At 43.0% G+C, this 23,844-nt stretch overlaps 1 protein-coding gene across 3 annotated transcripts; it reads left to right on the top strand.

Annotated features, from left to right (window-relative positions):
* The first annotated feature begins 2,267 nt into the window (after positions 1 to 2,267).
* On the top strand, positions 2,268 to 23,436 carry LOC119904960 (procollagen-lysine,2-oxoglutarate 5-dioxygenase 1-like). Of its 3 annotated transcripts, none has more exons than XM_038721587.1 (19): positions 2,268 to 2,432; positions 3,651 to 3,742; positions 3,914 to 4,047; positions 5,213 to 5,376; positions 6,604 to 6,716; positions 7,336 to 7,399; positions 9,351 to 9,448; positions 9,641 to 9,742; positions 9,835 to 9,966; positions 11,721 to 11,842; positions 11,929 to 12,033; positions 12,145 to 12,270; positions 12,802 to 12,943; positions 13,101 to 13,214; positions 14,149 to 14,214; positions 14,350 to 14,454; positions 14,633 to 14,779; positions 16,892 to 17,017; positions 22,264 to 23,436. In XM_038721587.1, the coding sequence occupies exons 1-19, from the start codon at positions 2,342 to 2,344 to the stop codon at positions 22,417 to 22,419; spliced, it is 2,199 nt and encodes a 732-aa protein (XP_038577515.1). In that variant the 5' UTR covers positions 2,268 to 2,341; the 3' UTR covers positions 22,420 to 23,436. The 3 variants fall into 3 exon arrangements, with proteins under 3 accessions (XP_038577515.1, XP_038577514.1, XP_038577516.1); XM_038721586.1 differs by lacking the exon at positions 16,892 to 17,017 and adding an exon at positions 17,212 to 17,337 and having other exon boundaries at positions 2,269 to 2,432; XM_038721588.1 differs by lacking the exon at positions 16,892 to 17,017 and having other exon boundaries at positions 2,269 to 2,432.
* The last annotated feature ends 408 nt before the right edge of the window (positions 23,437 to 23,844 follow it).

Below are 23,844 nucleotides of genomic sequence, written 5' to 3' on the forward strand. Positions count from 1 at the left end.
TTGTGTCTATTGATTTTATTTAATGTTAAAAAGTGCAAGAACATTTACACTCAGCTGCCAGTTTGTACACCCAGGTGCACTCTTTCAGGATAGTTCTAATGTTCGGATTTAGTTTTAGAAAGTTGTTGATTCAGCTTCCTTGTGGAGGATGCAGTTAGTGCTGGTGTTAAAAGGTATTTTTAATATTGACTCTATCCTAATCAGCAAGAATGAGGACACACTAAATATCCACATTCTCTTTTCTTCTTACAAGGTTTCTACCTTAGGATTCAAGGTCCCGTTCTAATCTCCATCTATACGCTTCCCCACAAACTCAAACATAATATTCAGTTCCACTGTTACGCCAATGACACACAGCTCTATCTCCCAGTCAGACCTGCTGACCAAATAATTGTCATACAACAAACCATTGTCTTTGAAGAATTTATTAATAAAAAGAGAATGACAGAGAAGTACTCTAACAAGCTGGTCCAGAGACCTGCTGCCGAGCGCAGCTTCGAGTGTCTGGCCCAGAGCAAAGAGATGCATAATCATAGGTTTCTATGTTTTGGAGGAACAGCAAGAAAGGAAAACATTAAAACAATCTCACAGCTCTGACCTAAACCCTACATATGAGAGATTACTATAATGAGTATAATGATTGGAAAAGGTTAAAGATAATATATATATGTATATATATGTGTGTGTGTGTGTGTGTGTGTTTTTTAGATGTTTATATGTTTTCAGCCACACGTAAAGAAAGTTGTTCAGGTTTGTTTTAATCATTTGAGAAATAAAGCTGAGGTTAAGTCTTTTATTTCAGCCACAGATCTGGAAAAACTTATCCAGGCTTTTATGTCCTCGCACCTCGACTGCTGTAACTCAGTTGTACCTGTCTTAGTCAGAAACCAGTTCATCGCCTACAGTTAGTCCAGAAGGCTGCAGTTGTCAGCATCTTTCTTTTAAGATTGATTTTAAAATAATAATCTAATTACTTTTAAGGCCAGACATGTGCTGGTCCTTCTCTACATCTCTGAGCTATGAGCCGGGACGCAGACTGAGATCCCATGGTAACTATTCCAAGGTAAATTTAAGGGGATAGGACCCTTGCTGTCTAGACCCCTAGAGTCTTGAACAGCCTATTTATAAGTCAATTATACAAACATGCTTTCACTGTGTGATGTGTAAATTATTGTTTCCTTTGTTTGTATATTGACTTGTTTACAGTTTATATATTCATTGTTGTACTGATGTTTATTCAACTTGTTTATGTTTTCCATTGATTGAAGTAAAGCAGTTTGTGATTGGAAGGTGCTGAACAAATAATGCTATTATTATTATTATTACTGTAATAAGCTATGTACATGTTACAATGACTGAATGAAAACAAAGACACACTTGTGCAGGGAGGCCAGGCTACGTGCAGGGGCTCATGTCCACAGAACAGCTGGCTCAGCCTTTTCTTTTTTTCACCCGGGTGGAGGTGGGCGGCGCACATTCATGCAGTTTAACTCACCAGCCTCCAACATTACCAACATCTGCATTATTAAAAACCAGCGCGCAGAAAAACTACAGCTTCACTGCGATTATCCTGCTGCCGACCTGCACACAGGTGGGCTGCCTACGGGGAGAGAGGGGAGACTGAGGGTGAGACAGACTGAGGGTGGGGGGAGACAGAGAAGGACCATTCCGCCATTTCCGTCCCCTGGGAATAATGTGCATAAAAATGCATGAAAATGAACTTTAAGAAATATACAGAGAAGTGGACAAAAGATCCAAATCAGCGACGAAGAAAACCAAGAACTCAATGGGAACTGTAATGAAAATATTTCCCCAACTGCATTTTCCTTCTTATCTTTATTTATATCAACCGTTTTTTGTTTGTTTCCTTTTGTTTTGGTGCTGTGTACTGCCTTGTTAGCACGACTGAGTCCATGTACAAGTAAAAGATGGATAACAATTACAAATTTAAGAGGCAAAAAAATGAACTTCAAAACACATTTTATTATTAAACTATTATTATTGAAGTATCCTTCACATTAAGCTAACTGCAAAAGCAAGATTAAAACAACAAATTAGCTAGAACACTGAAAAATAGCATTTGTTACCTGTCCCCACTCACTGAGCCTACGTGAACCATGAAATATAAAGATTCAAATCCTGCAGAAATGTGAGTGCTGAATCTTATATAGACCGAGAAACAGACTGGGAGAGAGCTTTTTCTATACAGTCTGGGGGGGGGGGGCAGTGGGCGGTGCTGGCGGAGTCCCATGAAGTCCTCCTCCTCTTCCTCCTCGGGCTCAGTCGGCTCTCACCGTGAACACAGTGACTCGGGGAAGGAATCTAACTTTAACTCTGCAAAATGAAACTTTCGTGGTCGCTTCTGTTCCCGGGACTTTTAGTCTGCGCACTTTTCCTCCTGACAAACTGTGAGGAGCAGCGGATCCCCGAAGGTGAGTGAGGGACGGAGCGTCTCTGCACAGCGTGTTATCTAACTCACACATGCTGGGACGTTAAATGGTAATAATGGCGTTAATAAAGTTCCACTGTCTCAGTATAGGAAAACCGCTAACTCGGATAAACAACCTGTGGTCTGAACCGTCCGGTAGGACTTGCCACCACAGTGAGAAACTGAAAATAACAGTCCAGTTAGAGAAGCTGAGATTTTCCAGACTTGGCTTGCTGCATGCCGAATACTCATTTACACCTCGCTAAAGACATCCACTACTCTATTCTGTAACTTGCACGTTTCTTTTCCCATTAAAACACGCTGCTAAGAAGAAATGCAGGAGTTTAACTTTAGGTTCTGTGCGGGAGAGGGGGAGCTGCACGTAGCTCGGTGCTCGGGAGGGCGCTGACGTGGACGGAGCTGCTCACACCGACATGTTAGCGGTGGATGGGCTGTAGGTGAGCTGCAGGGACGTGCAGAGAGGGGATGGTGTTCAGTCAAGTCTGGTATGGACCTATAAAGAGACTTTATGTCTGTCTGGACGAGTTTGAATATATATTTCTCCTCAGTTTGCTCACAGTCTCAAACATCCTCCCTAATAGAAGACTTCCTAAGAAAGAGTTTGTGGTTGGTGCAGGGTCCCTCAATAAGCTTCTAAAAAAGCCTGAAATGGGACAGGATGAAGAGGAAACTACAATAAAGACACTTGATACAGAAAACCCAGAAACCAGATTTATTGAAACCTGCCGAAACCGAGATTTATTTTATGGGAATAAGACTCTGGACTAAATGAATGGGGGCAGCTTTGACCTATTTTTCTTGAAATGCAACAATGAACAAGTCTGTAGTATCACAAGAGTAGATTGGCTCTGTGATAGAAGATAACACTGACTTATCAAAGAGCGAGAAGTGTGATGAGTTATTATGGCCAAAATATTGTATTATATAGTTTGTCCCAGCAGTTAATAACTTATTACAACACGGCAGTTATTACCAGCACAGGAAGAGCAAAAATATTTTTATTATTTTAGTAAATACTTCATGTGATGGTGCACGGTAATAGATGAAGAATAAAAGCTCATACTTTTACTTCACTGTTCGTCTCCCATTATGCACAATCGAGACAAACATCGCAGAAGCTGTCAGGTGTGGCAGAACTTCTTGCTTCACGCGAATGGAAGATCTATGGTGTCATCTTTCTGAATTCCTCTATGTCTGCCAGGGAAACTTCTAGTCATGACGGTTGCAACCAAGGAGACCGATGGCTTCAGGCGTTTCATGGGGTCAGCCAAACACTTTAACTACACTGTCAAGGTAGGAACCCCTGAGTTCCCCTCCTTCTGTCTGGCTACGAAAAGCTGGGTCCTACTTTTCCCTCTAATGCAGTCATAGTTCTTAATTATGTCACTGAAATAAGCCACAATAAACATAAGCATCTTTCAGGTCTTCAGACTGCAGTGACTGGATGTGAGTGTGTGTTTTAAGGTCCTAGGTCGGGGTCAGAAATGGAAAGGAGGCGACTACATGTCAGCCCCGGGAGGAGGTCAGAAAGTACGACTCCTTAAAGCGGCTCTGGAGGAGTTTAAGGACGAGGACCAAATCATCCTCTTTATTGACAGGTAGGGTGTCTTCAGATTCAAATCTGCTCCTGTCAAACGGTGTTTAAAGGAGTACATGTGTTTTTTAATTGGTTTCCATTCATGAACTTGTCAGTTTTGCCTTGAACAACTTTAACTTAAGTGTGGGGAAGAATACTCAAAAAACATACTCAGTGAATATGTTATATCTGATGTTTTGGTGGGTCAAATGTCTTCACCTCTGTAGTTGTTAGTATATCAGACAGACTGGTGCTTTATGGGAGTTTTAGTAAAAATGCCCTGAACATGCTGAAACAAACACACTGTTATGATTTGTGGTGTGGAGAAGGTTTTTGGACCCAAATGCAGGACGCTGAGTGGAGCAGGTACAGTTCAAAAAGGTTTATTAACAAACTTAAGGTGAGCACACTTACAATGAGTGGCTGAGTCCAGGAAATCCAAAATAAACACAGTCCAAGCAAACAAGGTAATCCAACTGAAAATCCAGAAACATAAGTAATCCAAAAACTGCAGAAACAACAGGGTACAGGCAGGGAATGAAGAGCTATAACCACAACATGAGACAGAGCATCTACACACTACAATGACCGGACAGATACTGAAGGGAAACAGCAAACATTTAACCAGGGAGTAACGAGACAGGCAGCCAGAGAGACAGCAGGGGAACATACATAACACAGGTTACTGGACACTAAACACAGGCCATATCAGAACAATATGTAACAGATCAGAATAACAACCTAAGTCAGACACAATCAGACAGATCACAAATAAACTACAAACAGGGAAAACAGACTGAAGCTAGGATTAAACATAAAGACATTAACTAAGTCACAGAACCGGGAACTAAGATAAGAGACAAAACAGATACTAAGTAAACGAGACCATGAGACTGAATAAAACAACAAGGCTACACAGAGAAACACAGAACCAAAACCAGACTTAAACAGGATGGGCAAAACAGTAGAACACCAGACATGGAACCAAAACAAGACCAGAATCCTTAACTCATAACACACACTGAAATCCAGAGAGAGTGTGATGTTTTTAACACAACCACCAGCAACTTAGCTCTCCAAGAAAGCATGCTGGCATCGTATAAAGGCAACCCCTTCATTTGTTCTAACTGTGTCTCAGGCTTCACGCGCCAGTAAAGTTTTCTGTTTTCACTCCCTGTGTGACGCAGCTACGATGTGGTTTTCGCCTCGGGTCCCAAAGAGCTACTCAAGAAGTTCCAGCAGGCCAGACACAAGGTGGTGTTCTCCTCTGAAAGCCTGATCTGGCCTGACAGACACCTGGAGGACAAGCACCCTCACGTCAGGGAGGGCAACAGATTCCTGGGCTCAGGGGGTATGTGGGTCACACAGCTTTGTACCTGAATTAGTCCCGTCAGAATCAGAATCAGAGCTTTACTGCAAAGTAGTATTTACCACGTCGGAGGAATTTGCTTTAGTGATTAGGTGCTAGCATACAGCATAAATAAATAAATGTAAACACATATAAATGTGGAATTAACACATGTGCAAGTTATAAAAGAATAATAGATCTATGTGTACAAACAATGTGGATGTGAATGTGCATTACAAGACCAACCGAAGGCAGAGTTCAGCTGAAGGAACCGTCTGAGGAGTGATGTCTTTATGAGTGGGTCATTGTTGTGTTTGTTGTAATATGGACGGGGGCTACAGCACACAGGGTCCCCCTGGTAATGGTCTCACACTGTTCCACTGAGCTGCAGGTGGCGCTAAAGTGCTAGGAAACACAACAGTGTGCAAAGGCAGTGAAGAAGAAGCTGGTAAATATGCAGGATATACAGTCAGATAGTTACATTTCACTGTGTATTTAAGATAAATCTGAGGAAAGACTTGACCTCCAGGGTGCAGACACTCAGTGAGGAACTCCACACAAGGGCGTCACTTTGTGTTGAAAAGTGGTGTTTTGAAGAAATAGGAAATGCTGAAATAAATGAGCGGGAGTCTGCTAATCCTCCCCCAGAAAATTGGTGCATTAACACTTAATTTCCTGCATTCTGGAGACATTTCTGCTCCAGTTTACAGTGGAAATGTCTTTATATAAAGAGAAACAAAAAAATCAGCTGGCAGGTGAAATGATTAAATATAAAAATATAACAGAATATAATGCAGCAATAAGCTGCTTGTTTTTTTTTAGCTTAAGTAAGCACATTTGTTTCTTCTATAAATTGCACTGAATGTTTTCTTATTGTGCAAACTATTTTTCAGAACATTTTTAACAAATGATTTAGCCATGTCAAACTGCGTCTCCAGTGTAAAGAGTCCTATGACTTCACAGAGCGACTTTAACTGGAACACCGCCGTGAAAATCTTAGCGTCCAGTTCTCCAGCTGAAATCTCTGAGTTTGAGATATCTGGAAACACTGACGATGTTTAAATGAAGTAGCACACATATTTAGCCAGTTCATTTAACTACATATGGTATCATAAAATCTCACAAGTGACTTTACAAGACGACGTTCTGCTTACACAGAAACTGTGTTATACTTTAACAGCCTTGTTTTATACATGAATATGAAATGAAATTATTTGTTTCCTCCCCCAGGTCTGATGGGCTACCTCCCCAACATCAAGGCGATGGTTGCTGATTGGACTGGAGAAGATGGTGACAGCGATCAGCTGTTCTTCACCAAGATTTACATTGATCCAGTAAAACGAGTGAGATTTATTACGCTGCAGTGATCTCTTTAAGGATCTGTGCTTCATTAAATACTTTACTAAATAATTTTTAACAATGTTATATCATTTCTCTGGGATATTTTATTATGTACCATAAAAGTCCAGAAAAAAACAGCTTTTATTTTTTTATTCGCATGGTTTAATATTATTATTTTAAATCTGCTTTGATGGAAACATGATTTCTTGGTACCTTCAGGGTAATGTACATGTTGAGAAACACTGCTTTTATTCTATTTCCTGTTACTTTATTGAGCTGCTGCCAGTGGTTTACAGATGTTTCATATTAAAGCCCTTCCAGTAGCTCAGTGGGCATTATCGCCCCTGTTCCTGGCAGGCTTTTAATTTGAAACATCTGCAGGAAGTGTTGAGTTTTATTGACGAAAGTTTTACAGTAAACAAACCAAAAATGAAACAGCAGCGTACACGTGTTTGTTTAGCAGAGTGCTGAGAAACAACATTATACAGAGTTTACTGTGGGACATAAATGCAGCTTGTGTTGGTGTGTGTGTGTGTGTGTGTGTGTGTTGGTGTGTGTTGGTGTGTGTTGGTGTGTTTGTGCTGGCTTTTTTTTACCAGTTTGTGTGCTTCCGTGTTTCAGAAATCCATAAATATCACACTGGACAGCAAATGCAGATTGTTCCAGAACCTCCACGGAGCCCTCGGTGAGTACCTTCAGCCTCTGAGTCCAGCCACTGAAGTTTATGAAGCAGAGACACACACAGTAAGAAATAATAGGTTCATAAGGCTCAGAAGCTCTGGGAGTTTACACATTGTTCAGAATAAGTTTCTGATGTTTGGACCGAGAGGACAGCCAGCTCGGTGTCGATTCATTCTCTCCTTTAAATGTCACAGTAACTGCTGAAATCACTGCAGTGGTCCTTTGTGGCTCTGTTTTTAGAGCACTGGGTTTGAATCCCACTGAGGTCACATAAATCTGAACAAGCAAAACAACAACAACAATACATACATGTATATTAAACACATAGTGATAGTAAAAGCTATTTTAACAATAGAGAAATAAATCTTAAAGTTCTGCAGGTACTTTGTATGAACATGATGTGAAACATGTTCCAGATGTTTTGTTGTTGCTCAGTCAGTGTCAGATGTTTCTACAAGTCGTGTGCAGCCACATGAAGCGCCGCAGTTTAACCTGATCACAGTTTTCACAGTGAACTCGCTGTTTTTCAGCAGATGAATGAAGACAAAGTTCAGTGTGCTTCACTGGTTCTGTTTCTGACAGTATGAAGCATTTGAAGTGAACGTTTGATTGTTGTGGTCAGTTTGAGTGAACACGGGCTCTCAGCGGCGGCGGCGGTGGTGTGATGAGAGTCCAGCTGGGCCGCACCGACACAATCTAACATTGTAATAAACAGAGCTTGGAGATCCACTGAAATGCAGCCTCGAAGGTCCAGAAAAAGATAATGTTTAAGTTCTTTCATGATATTATGATACAATATCTTCAACTCTATTCTGTATATTGCTGTTATCAGTGTTATTGGTAGTTTGGGTTTGGGATAGTGGTTTGGGTGTACAGTCCTGTAGACAGTCTCGTCGTCACAGCTCTCTCTCTGGCTCCTGGCTGTGTTTGTGTCTCTGTCTGATCAATAATCTGGTTAATGTACCGCTGATGCATCAGCACACTGAGGGGTCTCAGAGCCGAGGGGTCTCAGAGGTTTGCAGCTGCAGTGATTTGTGCACGTTTAGACGTGAGCTGAACTCTCAGCTGTGTTTTTCCCTCTGAGGAAGGAATTTCTGGCTCGTCTGCAAGGCGGTGTGACAGAGCTCACATAGACAACAGGAAGAGTCTTCCTGCCCCCACAGATCCTCTCTGTAAGCTTTTCTGTTAGATGCCCCCCCCCCCCTCCAATTTGTCAAGTGTAGAAGAAGAATGAGAAGAAGAAGAAGTGAGAGTAGAAAGCTCTGGAAGTTAAGAGCCTGGTGTGAAAGTAGAAACATTTGTTAAATATTGACAGTAGCAGCACATGTTGGGAGGTCCAAACGTTTACACTACTGATCACTTTTTACTCAGTAAATCAATCTTTTTTGTGTGTAGCACTTTTCATACAACAGCAATGTAACTCGAAGTGCTTCCCACTGTAGAAACAAAGCCAAAAAAAAAGACAATAATGTCACCTCCACACACACACACACACACACACACACACACACACACACACACATATACAGATTTAAAGTCAAAGACAATAAAAACATGAGGTGAGGAAACTAAACTCAGAGGAAGAGGAAGGTATTAAAAGAAAAGTAAAACAAAAGATAAATATATATATATAATAATAATAAATAATAAAACAATGTATCAGTAAAACAGACTGAAATGTGATTACATAGATGAATAAATAAATGAATGAATTAACAGATTAATAAAATAAACACACACATTTATTAAGGACTAAACACCCAGTGAGCACGATCGTGGTAAAAGTAATGATGGTCTAACAACTAGATATGGACACGCCTTGAGTTCATGAACACGAGACACCTGATTTGATATTTTACTAAAATCTACTGTTAATCAAATGATTAGAAGCCACGTGACTCACTGTGAAGGCAGATTGAAGAATACCCGTTACCTGTGTGTGTGTGTGTTTCCAGACGAGGTGGTGCTGAAGTTTGAGGACGGACGTGTACGAGCGAGGAACGTGCTGTACGATACGCTGCCTGTCGTCATCCATGGGAACGGACCAACCAAGGTACGGACCTGTCAGAGCAAACCAACCAATAAGTGACATCCTTTCATCTGACACTGCACGGCGTATCACAGTGACATCACCAGACATAAATCTTGTGTTAGTGCAGAAAGGACAGACTTCCTCATGTCTCATGTCTTCTCAGCCACGTTCTTCTTCGTGAGCCGACTGAGTCGTGACTTGTTTGTCTTCCAGCTCCAGATCAACTACCTGGGTAACTACATCCCCAACACCTGGACGTTTGAGAGCGGCTGCACAGTATGTCACGAGGACCTCCGCCCGCTCACAGCTCTTAAGGTCTGATGACAGTTTAATCAATAACCGTCGATGTTGGTTCCTGAATAGGAGTAGTAAGGAAGTTCTCCTCCTGGATGCTTCTTTTCCAACAGGAGAGCGAGTACCCGCTGGTGCTGATCGGCATCTTCATCCAGCAGCCCACGCCCTTCGTCTCAGTGTTCTTTGAACGTCTGCTGAAGCTCCAGTATCCCAAGAACAGGCTCAAACTCTTCATTTACAACCAGGTAACAAACTGTAGAGGAATTTTAAAAAGGATGAATGGGAGAAGAGAAGGAAACCAGGCACATCTCATAGACATAATGCATCCTAGCCCCTTACCCCGATCCTTACCTGATTCAGACCTGAAGCCTAAAACCAAGTCTTGACGCTCAATCAGCCCTTTAAACTAGTGGGCTCCAGCATTTTGGCCCCTATTCTTTAGACTCCAATGCTACGTCATATTGGAATCTATTACTGTCCATAAGTTGTACTCTAATCTGTGGAGCCAGTAAGTTCTTGTAAGACTCAAGATTCCCAGAGAACACTGATATCTGCTCGCCTGACGCCTGAGCTGCTATCTCTATCTGATCAGCCTAACTGTCGTCTCCCTAACAAGGACAGAGAAATAACTAGAGCTGGAAGATCAGTGAACACTTCAGCTAACTCTAAGCTACACCTCTTACCTTTCCGTTAAATCAAGCCCCCTAAGAATATCCTTTAACACACACACACAGTGATTTGATTTTCATGCAGACAGGAAGTGGCGTGACATTTCAGTATGCACTTTCACTAAAAACTTTTTTTTTTAAAGAAATTTGGCTGAAACTCAGTTCAGCTGACTGACTCCATGGCAACATAATTTATTTATTTCAGGTTTATTAAACAATACACACTAATAATACATAAATAAATGTACAGGTGGTAATATGTCACACCTAAAAAGGATTAAAATAGTACATGCAGATTAAGATACAATAAAAATGAAAAAACTGAACTAAAAATTGACCGAACCAACATAGAAACAAGAACAGTGGGTCAATATCAACATCAACGCCAGCACACACCTACACACACAAGCCGAACTGTCAGACCATATAATAAACATGGTACAATAACGACATACATTTTTGGACATGCACAAAAAACAATAGCGGTTTAACCTCTCTAAACAGAAATGAGCCAGATTACCTCATAGGCCACAGGCAGGACAGAAAAGACAAGATAGCAGCAAGATGTAGTGTCTAGATTTAATGTTGACAGTGCTGACGACCACTTGGCACAACCCAAAGCATGATGGGAACTGTAGTGCCAACACGCAGGCTAGTTTTGTCTGTAATTAAAGAAAACCTTTAGGAGCACGTTAACTTCTTTAGTTCTGTATTCTGACAGAACATCTGCACGGTTCTCACGTCTCTGTAACACTCACTATGAAAGTATGCAAACGAAAAAACACCTTCAGACCTCCCTCCAAAGCACATTTTCCTGGCGGTGAGTGCCGATCATTTCATTTGGACTGAATAAAATGATTGACTGTGCTGATTACAGTCCTGCGGATTTGTTTTCTTTTTTGAGCATTTGATTTATTGATTGCTGTCGGGACGTAAAGAGAATTTCAACAACGAAAACAAAAAATGCATCTGAAATAAATTGTCTACCCCTGCTTGAGTTTCGCTCCTGTATGCCTCCTGATCATGATCATGTTATTTGACCCCACGGACATCTCGACAATTGAGTCAAGACTGGTCAAGGTCCTGAGGTGTTTTCTGTTTCTGTCTGGGAAAGAAAGAAAGACAGGGAAATATCTCTCCCATAACTCTTTATCTCTAAACTCTCTCACACATTTAGGCTTCTCTAAGTGAACTCCTTTTGAGATCTAATGTAATATTTTTTCACTTCCATTCACTGAGCCTCCCCTGAAACAGGCCCACCTCCCACTTTGGGAATCTCTGCTGTAGTTAACCGTAATATCTGCAGTGACCCGGGTCTCTTTTCCCTGCAGGAAGTTCACCACGAGCCTCAGGTCAGCTCCTTCCTGAAGGATCATGGGAGCCTCTATCAGGATGTGAAGTTCGTCGGACCAGAGGAGCAGATGGACGGAACCGCCTCCAGAAACCTGGGCTTGTGAGTTTCCTGTGAGCCGTGTCTGTCTGCTGGAACAGAGCGTGTGCCTGACCTGTTCTTCACCGAGTGTCTCTGCTTCCTCTCAGTGACATGTGCCGGAAGGACGGGGCCTGTGAATATTTCTTCAGCGTGGACATCGAAGTGGTTTTACAGAACGAGAACACACTCAAAATTCTCATTGAACAAAACCTGCAAGTATTTTTATCATAAATGAATTATGATTAATAACCCTGTGAGGTGCTGGGACTGCTGCGTGTCTGTAGCCATATAAATATACTAACACTCCTTTATCTGCTCCTCAGTCCGGTTGTGGCACCGATGATAACTCGATCTGGTCGCCTGTGGAGCAACTTCTGGGGAGCCCTCAGTGCTGAGGGCTACTACGCCAGATCAGAGGACTACGTGGACATAGTTCAAGGACGCAGAGTGTACGTTGCTAATACGTCGGTACCGTAAGACTTCAGAGGGATGTTTAGCAGTTAAAGGCGAGACAGAGACGCAGCCGCCCACACAGCTTTACACTGGTGGGGTGCACTAGTGTCTTTTAACAGCGGTGATCATTAATTATCAGTTATTCCAGAACAAATAAAAGTAAAGAGACGTGGGGTGGGGTGGGGGCAGTCACTATAATCAGCACTCTGACTTTCTCTTCTCCAATTCTTGTGTTTTTGGCCACTAAGCTACTGTCAGTTAGATTCAACACTTCCTGTGTTTGTATCAAACTAAAAGCCCACCCACGAGGCACACAGTGAACGTCTGTGCAGGAAAGTAGAAGCAAATGGAAAAAATCAGTGAATAAAAACAGCATTTGTGTTTACAGGACTCTGATGTTGTTCAGTTCTAATCAGCAGCATCAGAAAAGGTGGAGCTTCTTAATAAATACGATGAAACGGGTGAGACTGGGAGTCCCGTCTCTGGTCCTGGCGTTGGTTTGTGTCTCAGACTGTGTTGTTCTGCAGGGGTGTGTGGAATGTCCCGTACGTGTCCAGCGTGTACCTGGTGAAGGCCGGCCTCCTGCGATCAGAGCTCACGGACTACGAGCTTTTTACCTCTCACCTATTAGACCCCGACATGGCTTTCTGCTTCAGCCTTCGCAGCAAGGTCAGTATGAGACAACAGATAAGGGACAGCTGTTAGAAGCCACAGCATGTAAAGGAGAATTTCACTCAGTTTTGACTCAATCCTGCTGGAACTTTCCAGCCTAATGAAAAATGAAGTTTCTAATAATATGTGACCTGTGGTAAATCTTTTCTCGCAGGGGATCTTCATGCACGTCACAAACATGCACACCTTCGGTCGTATCCTGTCAACAGAAAACTATCAGAGCGGCCATCTTCATAATGACCTGTGGCAGATCTTTGAAAACCCAGTGGTGAGATATCAGTATCATATCAACATCAACTTGATATTAGTAGCTGTTGTAGTGATAGTGGTGGTGGTAGGTTATAATAAAATGTTAGTGAAAGCAGAAGTGTTTGTATAAAGAAGCTGGAGAGGCTGCAGTGAGACCTCACTGATCTAAAATAAGCACTACAGTTTTGTTAACATACACACAAACATGTTAAAAAATGTTGAAAAAGTATTTCCTTCAAAAAGGTTTTCAGACAGATCAGTTTTCTTATTTATTGTTTCAAACTTCTTGTATTCCACATCATGAAGCCTGGATCCCACCGGGTGTGGCGGTGTCATGTTCAGCTGTGATTGCTTGTGATTCCACCAGACGAGTTCCAGAAGCAGCTGTCCGCGAGTCTATTTTGCATAAGCTGCATCAAGTAGCACAAAGCAGATGAACCCAGCAGGAAGTCCGACACAGAATCTGCACAGAGAATCTGGTCAATTTTCAAAATAAAACACCCTGTGCAGAATCCTGATCGTGAATCAACAATAAACATAATTAAAACAGACACAAAAAGAAACCTTTTCACTAAGTAGCTTAATTAACAAAAGCACCATGAATGATCAGAATATCCAAGTCAGTAACGTCTGGCTTCGCTCCTGAAATCCTTCCAAGTGGGATTTGAATCCGCGCAGAGGACAGAACAAAACCGTGTCGCAACCGTGGCTGGTGGAATCCAGCTGTTAGTTTGCTCCGTGATGTACCTGTACATGGTTAGGAGAAAATTATTTGGAAGCTGAAACCAAGCCTGAGCACATGATTATGCACGAGTCTTACTCTAAATTCAGGTTAATTTCTCTTTGTGGCTTCATGCAGACCAGACCTAGAACATCATCATGTAACTGCAGAAGCTGCTGTGGAGGCAGAACAACAAAAACAAACATGCTGTGTGTGTGTGTGTTTCTTTCAGGACTGGCAGGAGCGCTACATTCATGAGAACTACACTCGCATCATGAAGGACAAGCTGATTGAAACTGTGAGTTGGACATGCAGACACACTCAGTCGCTGCACCAACATTTTCAACTCCTGTGTCCTTTTGTGGTCCTTCTAAATATACTGAATGTATGTGTATAACTCAGTGGTTAAACACGTCTTCCTCTGCCCCCCCAGCCGTGTCCTGATGTGTACTGGTTCCCAGTTTTCACTGAGCTGGCTTGTGACCACATTGTTGAAGAAATGGAGCACTTTGGGAAGTGGTCAGGAGGACGTAATGAGGTATGTTAGCATACAGTGTTTGTTTGTCCTGCTTCTTTTGGTTTGCATCATCAGTAATAATAAGTAGCTGTTACTGTTATTTGACGGCATTGTACATGTGCACATCACGCAGCAGCCTGAAGAACTGATCAGTGATGTTTGTTGTTGATGTTTAATGAGCTTTTTTTCTGTTTGTCAGGACACTAGAATCCAGGGTGGCTATGAGAATGTCCCCACGGTCGACATCCACATGAATCAGATCAACTATGAAAAGGAGTGGCACAAATTCTTGCTGGAGTACGTGGCGCCCATTACAGAGAAAATGTATCCTGGTTACTACACCAAGGTAAGACTTGTGAACACGTCAAGTCCAAACCGTCGCTGCCACACATTCTGATGAGATGAAAATAAGTCACATAATGTCTCCCGGTGATTCATACTAACAGGGACATCATCTGAAGATTAAGAAGAAGTTTTGCTTCCTGAAGTTATGACTGCTATAAACTGACTGACTCATGTAACCTACTTTGTGTCCAGACATTACAGTCGTGCTTGTACTGCATTTCCCAGAGTGCACCTGTCAGTCCAGTAAAGTAGCAAAGTGGGAGGAGTTATTTTGGGCATCTAGGGTTTCAAAAGCAGAGGTTGTCCTGCTGTCTAAACTCAGTTCAGTTTGTGCTTATATAGCAACACTCATTCAGACCAAAATTTTAATCTTCGCGCCGCTTTCCTTGCGTGAGTTTCATTGCTGGACTACTCGAGTGTTCACACAATGCAATGATCTGTGATTACTACAGGTGTATGAACAAAAAGTAATGTTTGTTGTGATTTAGTTTCAATAAACGGATCAAACTGATGCAGAAATAACTACAACATGATGCAGATTTGTTAAACGTATGAATTCATGCTTTCTCAGGTCTGTCAGCAACATGGCAGGACAACGACTTTTAAAACGTTGGTTTTCTGAATGGAGTTTTGATCAACAGCTGGTATCAAGTAACAAGACACATATTGTCTGAACTTACCAGGTAGTTCTACTTCCTCACTTACTTTCTTCCAAGCAATGTCCAGTTTTGTCAGGTTTTTAGATAAATATGGGTGCCCCAGAGCTCTGAACAACAGTGGAACCAAAAACACAGCAGCACGTTGTGTGAAGATAAATCGTTTTAATCCCCAGAGCGTCCTCTGCTACGCCTGACGCCGCCCCCCCCCTCGCTTCGCGTTTGGTCTGAAAGCACAGTTACACGGAGAGCATGTTACAATCTCTTAATGGTCGTTTGGAACAGGAGGACTGATTACACCAAGCAAAACCTGTACTGACACCCAAACTCGTCCTTTAATGTGAAACCCACTCTGCTGCTCTAGAAGCTCAAATCTTTCCTTTGGGTTAGCTGCTGCTGAACCTAACAACCCTGCCGTGGTGGCTGCTAACGCTAACTAGCCCACATCTTCTTCCAGGTGGTGTCTGAGTGTTTGAAGGGGGGGAAATGCTCAATATGCTCATGTATTCAAATAATGGATCCAAAGTTACTAATAAAGAGTGGAAACAAACTCTGAGTGGTGGAATTACCAGCTCACACCAGCAAATTCAACATAAGGTTCTTTTCCACAGCAGTGAAGTCTCCACTCTGCTGGTTTATACAGAAATACTGTTTACATGCTCTGTTTATCTCTGCTGAGATACTGTCAAAGATGCTCAACACTTCCTGCACTGTTCCAAATTAAAAGCCTACCAGCAGAGGGAGGAATTTTACGCCCTTGAGCCGCTGGAAAGCTTCCAATTTGAAACCTCGGACCAGGAAATTTTGTTTCACTGACAGTAGCTGAACAGTATCCCTGTTAGAAAAGAGAGCGGGCGGTGGAAGTGTACATCACACTGAATGTATCAGGACCAAAGGTAAGCCTGTAGGAAGTTATGAGTTTGCATCAACAGCAAGTTAAAACAGCAGCAGGCAGAATATTCTTCCAGAACAGGAGACATTGGGAACAAAGACCCATCTCTAACAGAAACCGGGGTCAAAGAAACGTCGGCTTCTTTCAGCTCTCCATGTCGATTTGAGATTTTATTTGAGAACTTCTTTAAGACGAGCAGACAGCTGAGTGGTCTCTGGGTACTGGACATGAACTGGACTTTGGAAAGTACAGATGCAATCTGGTGAAGTTTGTGAATGTTATTAAGAGAACGTTTAGTTTGTGGACAACAGCGGAGCTCTCCACAGAGGAGGAGTTACAGATGCATTCAGAGCTGGTTTGGGTCTGAACTTGAGATTTAGATATCATCAGCCTTTATAAACGTTTATGACTCAGTTAACAAGGTGATCTCTCTGAAATGTTTTATAAATCATCAGAGGCTTTGTCTTTGACGTTTTCTGGACTATAAGTGAGTAATGTATTGTAACATGAGAGGCAGACGCCCTCTCATCGCTGCTCTGCTGACCAACATGTCTTCTCTCATCAGTGTGCCACGCCCTTGAACTTTGTGGTGAGGTACAAACCTGACGAGCAGCCCCTGCTCGCCCCTCACCACGACGCCTCCACTTTCACTATTAACATAGCTCTGAACAGCAAAGGCGTTGACTACCAGGTAAATGAGGAGCAGGTGGTGGGAGCTACAGGACGTGACCCTGCAGCCATTTTCTCTCTCTCTGCTTCTCTGCTCCCTCTCTGGAAGTGACCCGGGCTGATGCTTGTCTGTCCTGAGCAGGAGCTGCGAGGGCGTACATGTGAACTTTTCTATGCGAATGCCTGCATGACTTCTCTCTGTCTGTGTGTTTGCAGGCTCACTTTGACTTGGCCTTTGTAGTTAGGTATAAGCCAGACGAGCAGCCGTTTCTGAGACCGCACCACGACGCCTCCACATTCACTATAAACATTGCACTCAATCACAGGGGCCTTGATTACCAGGTGAGTGTGTTTGGAGGTTGGTAGAAGCCTGACATTTCCAACACCGAACATAGAGTAATGCATGCAACTGTTTACAGTGGGGGAAAAAAGTATTTGACCCCTTGCTGATTTTGCAGGTTTGCCCACTTACAAAGAATGCAACAATCTATAATTTTAATCATATGTACATTCTAACAGTGAAAGACAGAATCCCAAAGATAATTCCAGAAAATCACATCATATGAATTTATAAAAATTGATAACCATCTGATGAGGAAAAACAAGTATTTGACCCCCTACCAAACAGCAAGTATTCTGGCTCCTACAAGCCAGTTAGTCTTTCTTTAAGACACAGCCCCAATCCCAACCAATTATCTACATCAAATACACCTGCCTCACCTCGTTACCTGTATAAAAGACACCTGTCAACACCCAAACAACCAGCATCCAACATCACCACCATGGGCAAGACCAAAGAGCTTTCTACGGACATCAGGGACAAGATTGTTGATCTGCACAAGGCTGGGATGGGCTACAAGAGAATCGGAAAGCAACTTGGAGAGAAAAGATCAACTGTCGGTGCAGTTATCAGGAAATGGAAGAAGCACCACACCACCGCCAACCTCCCTCGGTCTGGGCCTCCACACAAGATCTCGCCTCGTGGGGTGTCCCTGATCATGCGAACGGTGAGGAATCATCCCAAAACCACAAGGGGGGAACTGATGAATCAACTGAAGGCAGCTGGGACCACAGTTACAAAATAAACGGTTGGTAACACACTACGCCGTCATGGATTGAAATCCTGCAGCGCACGCAAGGTCCCCTGCTCAAGAAGAAACATGTACAGGCCCGCATGAAGTTCGCCATTCACCACCTGGACGACTCAGAAGAGGCCTGGAAGAAGGTGATGTGGTCAGATGAGACCAAAATAGAACTTTTTGGCCTCAACTCAACTCGTCGTGTTTGGAGGGCAAAGAACACCGAGTACAACCCAAAGAACACCATCCCCACCATCAATCATGGTGGTGGCAACATCATGCTTTGGGGGTGCTTTTCAGCCAAGGGGACGGGACAACTCCATCGTATTGAGGGGAGGATGGACGGGGCCATGTATCATGGAATTCTGGACCAACATCTCCTTCCCTCAGTGAGAGAGCTGAAGATGGGTCGAGGATGGGTGTTTCAGCACGACAATGACCCTAAGCACACCGCCAAAGCAACAAAAGAGTGGCTGAAGAAGAAGCACATCAAGGTTCTGGAGTGGCCTAGCCAGTCTCCAGAACTGAATCCAATTGAAAATCTTTGGAGGGAGCTTAAAATTCGAGTTGCCAGGCGACAACCTCGGAACCTGAATGATTTGGAGGCTGTCTGCAGGGAGGAGTGGGCCAACATCCCTGCCGAAATGTGCACAAACCTTGTCACCAACTATAAAAACTGTTTGACATCTGTGCTGGCCAATAATGGCTTTTCTACAAAATATTAACATGCTGTTTGTCCAGGGGGTCATATACTTGTTTTTCCTCATCAGATGGTTATCAATTTTTATAAATTCATATGATGTGATTTTCTGGAATTTTCTTTGGGATTCTGTCTTTCACTGTTAGAATGTACATATGATTAAAATTATAGATTGTTGCATTCTTTGTAAGTGGGCAAACCTGCAAAATCAGCAAGGGGTCAAATACTTTTTTCCCCCACTGTATATTAGAGATGGGGAAATCAACCTTAAATCAGACTTTACATTGTGCTGTTCAGATGATACCTGTTGGTAAAAACACTGGCAGCTGTTTCCATAAACTGGAAAGCGTCACATGAAACAGTTCCAGTTGTATTTGAGTAAGTAACGAGATGTTATGTGGGTCCTACTGAGAGTTTGTGCAGGTTTTAACATGTCTGACTCGGTGGCTCAGTGTCAGCGTCCTGTCATGTTCAGGAGAGACTGGCTCACTTTTACTCCGTAAAACTCAAAAAGAAAAAGAAAAGAAGCGATATAAACATAAACATTTTTAAGGTGGATTTTCCCCACCACACAGAGAACATACCACACATCTTTTATTTCATGGGTCAGTCATTTCCTGGAGAGAACAAAGAAACCATACAGACAAGGAAAAGACAAGAACATATTTATTCTCTATGCATTTATTATCACAAGCTTTATTGGCAGTTTTCCATGTGTTTCCATTATTTTACTGTGGACGTCTTTCCAGGAAACTTTACAGACTCAGTGAAAAAACATTGAATGTTTTGGACCACAGAGAGACGTCCAGCTGCAGACATTAGTGTCCACATGAAGAGCGTAGATAAACAACGCTGTGTTTTCATAAAGCACGGTGCTGAAGTCAGGGTCGGATCACATTCCCAGCATGTACATCTACATCCTGCTGTTTCCTCGTGTGTCCTCTCTGTGTTTGTGAGTCTGTCTTCTTTGCATGACACAGAAAGCTGGAGCCTTGTTTTCATGGTAGCATCCATGTTGTCTCCCTGCATCCTCCACAGACCAGACTAAACAATCACCTGTTAGTCCACAGTGTTAATGGTTTATGCTGAATATATATATAAGTATATCATCTCTATAATGTCTATATAATGTAGTATATATATAATAATAATATATATATATAATGTCTGTCACGTGTTCAGCTGTTGTGATTTTATGTGATCTTTAAAGGACAGTATATATCATATTTGATCACTGATAATATTCACTGATGACTATAAGCCATTAACCACAAATACACAAAATAAAGTCTCAAAATAATAGAATAACACTGCATGAATTAATAAAAGCAGATCAATTGCAGTGTAATATCTGTTTCCTCAGCATCAGCTGTCTTTTTAAAACTAATATTATTTTCATTCACTAATTTTTTGCTGTTGCTTCCACTTAAAGCTGCAATTTGTGGAAGTCAACTCGGGTTTTTCACAATAAAAGCCTACAAGGAAAGAGGCGGATTACGCCTACTGAGGTGCTTGAAGGTTTTAATGTGAAATGTCTGTGCAGGAAGTGAAAGCAGTTTAACGGTGAGTGGAAGTGATTAGTGAAAGAGGACGTGTTCTGGGCACAGAGCTGATTGTGACATTAGTGCTGTGGAAGTAAACTTTATACTGAAATGATCAAGACAGCAGGTGAACACGAGTTATCTTCTGCCATCTCTAATATAAGCCGGCTTCATATGAGCAAAAAACAGCCTTTAAACTTTAAAGATTAAACTTTTTATCGAGATAACATTTTTGGCAATACCGTCCAGCCCTATCTAGTTGTAAGATCCTTAATTTGGTCATGGTCATGTTTCAGTCCAGGTTATGCAGCAGTTTTATAAGTTCCTGCAGTGGAAAAGGAAGTTAACTTGCTTGTGAACCTCCTCTAACCTCAGCTTTATACACTGCTCAAAAAAATAAAGGGAACACTAAAATAACACATCCTAGATCTGAATGAATGAAATAATCTCATGAAATACTCCTTTCTTTACATAGTTGAATGTGCTGAAAACAAAATCACACAAAAATTATCAATGGAAATCAAATTTATCAACCCATGGAGGTCTGGATTTGGAGTCACACTCAAAATCAAAGTGGAAAACCACACTACAGGCCGATCCAACTTTGATGTAATGTACATCCTACAACGCCTGGGCGTGCTCCTGATGAGGTGGCAGATGGTCTCCTGAGGGATCTCCTCCCAGACCTGGAATAAAGCATCCGCCAACTCCTGGACAGTCTGTGGTGCAACATGGCGTTGGTGGATGGAGCGAGACATGATGTCCCAGATGTGCTCAATTGGATTCAGGTCTGGGGAACAGGCGGGCCGGTCCATAGCATCAATGCCTTCCTCTTGCAGGAACTGCTGACACACTCCAGCCACATGAGGTCTAGCATTGCCTTGCATTAGGAGGAACCCAGGGCCAACCGCACCAGCATATGGTCTCACAAGGGGTCTGAGGATCTCATCTCGGTACCTAATGGCAGTCAGGCTAGCTCTGGCGAGCACACGGAGGGCTGTGCGGCCCCCCAAAGAAATGCCACCCCACACCATTACTGACCCACCGCCGAACCGGTCATGCTGGAGGATGTTGCAGGCAGCAGAACGTTCTCCACGGCGTCTCCAGACTCTGTCACGTGTGTCACACGTGCTCAGTGTGAACCTGCTTTCATCTGTGAAGAGCACAGGGCGCCAGTGGCAAATTTACCAATCTTGGTGTTCTCTGGCAAATGCCAAACGTCCTGCACGGTGTTGGGCTGTAAGCACAACCCCCACCTGTGGACGTCGGGCCCTCGTACCACCCTCTTGGAGTCTGTTTCTGACCGTTTGAGCAGACACATGCACATTTGTGGCCTGCTGGAGGTCAGTTTGCAGGGCTCTGGCAGTGCTCCTCCTGCTCCTCCTTGCACAAAGGCGGAGGTAGCGGTCCTGCTGCTGGGTTCTTGCCCTCCTACGGCCTCCTCCACGTCTCCTGATGTACTGGCCTGTCTCCTGGTAGCGCCTCCATGCTCTGGACACTACGCTGACAGACACAGCAAACCTTCTTGCCACAGCTCGCATTGATGTGCCATCCTGGATGAGCTGCACTACCTGAACCACTTGTGTGGGTTGTAGACTCCGTCTCATGCTACCACTAGAGTGAAAGCACCGCCAGCATTCAAAAGTGACCAAAACATCAGCCAGGAAGCATAGGAACTGAGAAGTGGTCTGTGGTCACCACCTGCAGAACCACTCCACACCTGTTATCTATTCCATTTGCACAACAGCATGTGAAATTGATTGTCAATCAGTGTTGCTTCCTAAGTGGACAGTTTGATTTCACAGGAGTGTGATTGACTTGGAGTTACATTGTGATGTACAAGTGTTCCCTTTATTTTTTTGAGCAGTGTAAATGTGGGATGACAGGAAACATGGCTGAATCGAGCAGTCCTTCAGGAGTCCGATGGTAATGTGTGTTGTGTTTTCAGGGTGGTGGATGCAGGTTTCTTCGCTACGACTGCTCCATTCAGTCTCCTCGGAAAGGCTGGGCCCTCATGCACCCGGGCCGCCTCACCCACTACCACGAAGGCCTGCCGGTCACCAGTGGTGTCCGGTACATCGCCGTGTCCTTTGTGGATCCCTGAACTCCCAAAGACCGCATGCATCACCGACTTCTCCAGACCAACCAGGACACCCTGATCCTGCAGTGTCACAGCTGCTCGCTAGCTTTTCCTCTTTTCATCACTACATCTGTTCTCTTGTTCTTTTCATCCCCCTCTTTGCTTGTTTTAATGTCCAAAATGATTTTGTTTCTGTCTCACTGAAAGAATTACCTGCAGTGTGAAACATGAACACAGGTGCTCAGTGGAAGAACATGTGTTGGAGGAGAACTTGGTCCAAAGTAACACCTAACATGTTTAAAAGTGTTTGTGACCAGCAAACAGGCACCATAAGTTTCTCTAAGAAAATGGACGTGTTACTTTTGCAGGAAGCAAGGTCGGCCCAATACAATGTCGTGGCGAGCTGCGACAGCTGAGCGAAAGGAGACAGGGCGTCAAAGTCTCGTGTCCCATCAGGGGCAAGTTAAGTAAATTACTTTAGACCCAGTTCTCATTTAAATTCTGGAATAATGTTTTCCTCTTCCTGATGTGAATATGATGTCACCTGGATGTAGCAGTGTTCAGGCCGTGTACAAACGTCACCTCAGAGGTCACAGCTGTCTGATCACCAGCTGTAGGAGAAAAGGATGCCTGCCACCAGCTTCGGTGGTGCAGCTGCTGATCCATGTTTGGTTCTGGTCGGTCTGGAGTGTATGGTGTGGATCAATAATGCCTTGAGCTGGACTTCTCTCAGGAAACCACCAGTCCAGCATAAACTCTTCCTTCTTACATGTTGTATTTTTACTTCAGTTTCTGCTGTTCTCCAACTCTCTCTAAAGCCTGCTAACACTTATTTATTTTTTGTACATTTGACAGAAAGCAACACTCCCAGATTTATCTTGCATCTGCAATATAACTGCTATATATAAATTTTGTGAGATTCCATGTTGGAATCTGGGCTCACGGATTGGTCAGTTTGTAAAAGTGTAACATGCTCAGTTTCTGTCACTGCGCTTCAAACACAACCTGAATAAAACAGAACCCAACTGAAGAGCATCTGAACACTGGTTTAACGTCTTCATCTGACAATAATGGCCATAAAGATTAGTCTTACAAGCAACTGAACAACTGACATGTGATCACTACTGAACTCCTAATATTTGAATTGTATAAAACTGCCTATTTGACTTAGAAACTGCAGCATTCCTACAACTTTACTTACAATTCCTACAGAGTTTAGACCAATTCCATGTGGTGTGGGCCCAAGGCCGGCTGACTACTGGTCCAACGTATTTGAAATCCAAGTATAGAGAAAAACTAATTTGTGATCAACTCAATTGACGACAGACTGAACCTGGAGCCTGCAGATTAACCACAAATGGTTTCTCATCAGAACACAAGTTTGAGTTTTCCAAGTTTAAAAAGGTGCCTTTAAATAAACGTCCACCATTGTTAGGAAGATTTAAAAAC

This window comes from Micropterus salmoides, unplaced genomic scaffold, assembly GCF_014851395.1.
Source record: "Micropterus salmoides isolate LMB-PRFRI ecotype aquatic unplaced genomic scaffold, ASM1485139v1 Ms_hic_scaffold_16, whole genome shotgun sequence".
Classification (NCBI taxonomy): Eukaryota; Metazoa; Chordata; class Actinopteri; order Centrarchiformes; family Centrarchidae; genus Micropterus; species Micropterus salmoides.

Bases quoted from the DNA above. Each gene is read 5' to 3' on its own strand.
- LOC119904960 (XM_038721587.1), top strand. From the start codon at position 2,342: ATGAAACTTTCGTGGTCGCTTCTGTTCCCGGGACTTTTAGTCTGCGCA. The intron at 7,400-9,350 runs GTGAGTACCTTC...GTGTGTTTCCAG, and splicing joins GAACCTCCACGGAGCCCTCG to ACGAGGTGGTGCTGAAGTTT. The intron at 13,215-14,148 runs GTGAGATATCAG...TGTTTCTTTCAG, and splicing joins AGATCTTTGAAAACCCAGTG to GACTGGCAGGAGCGCTACAT.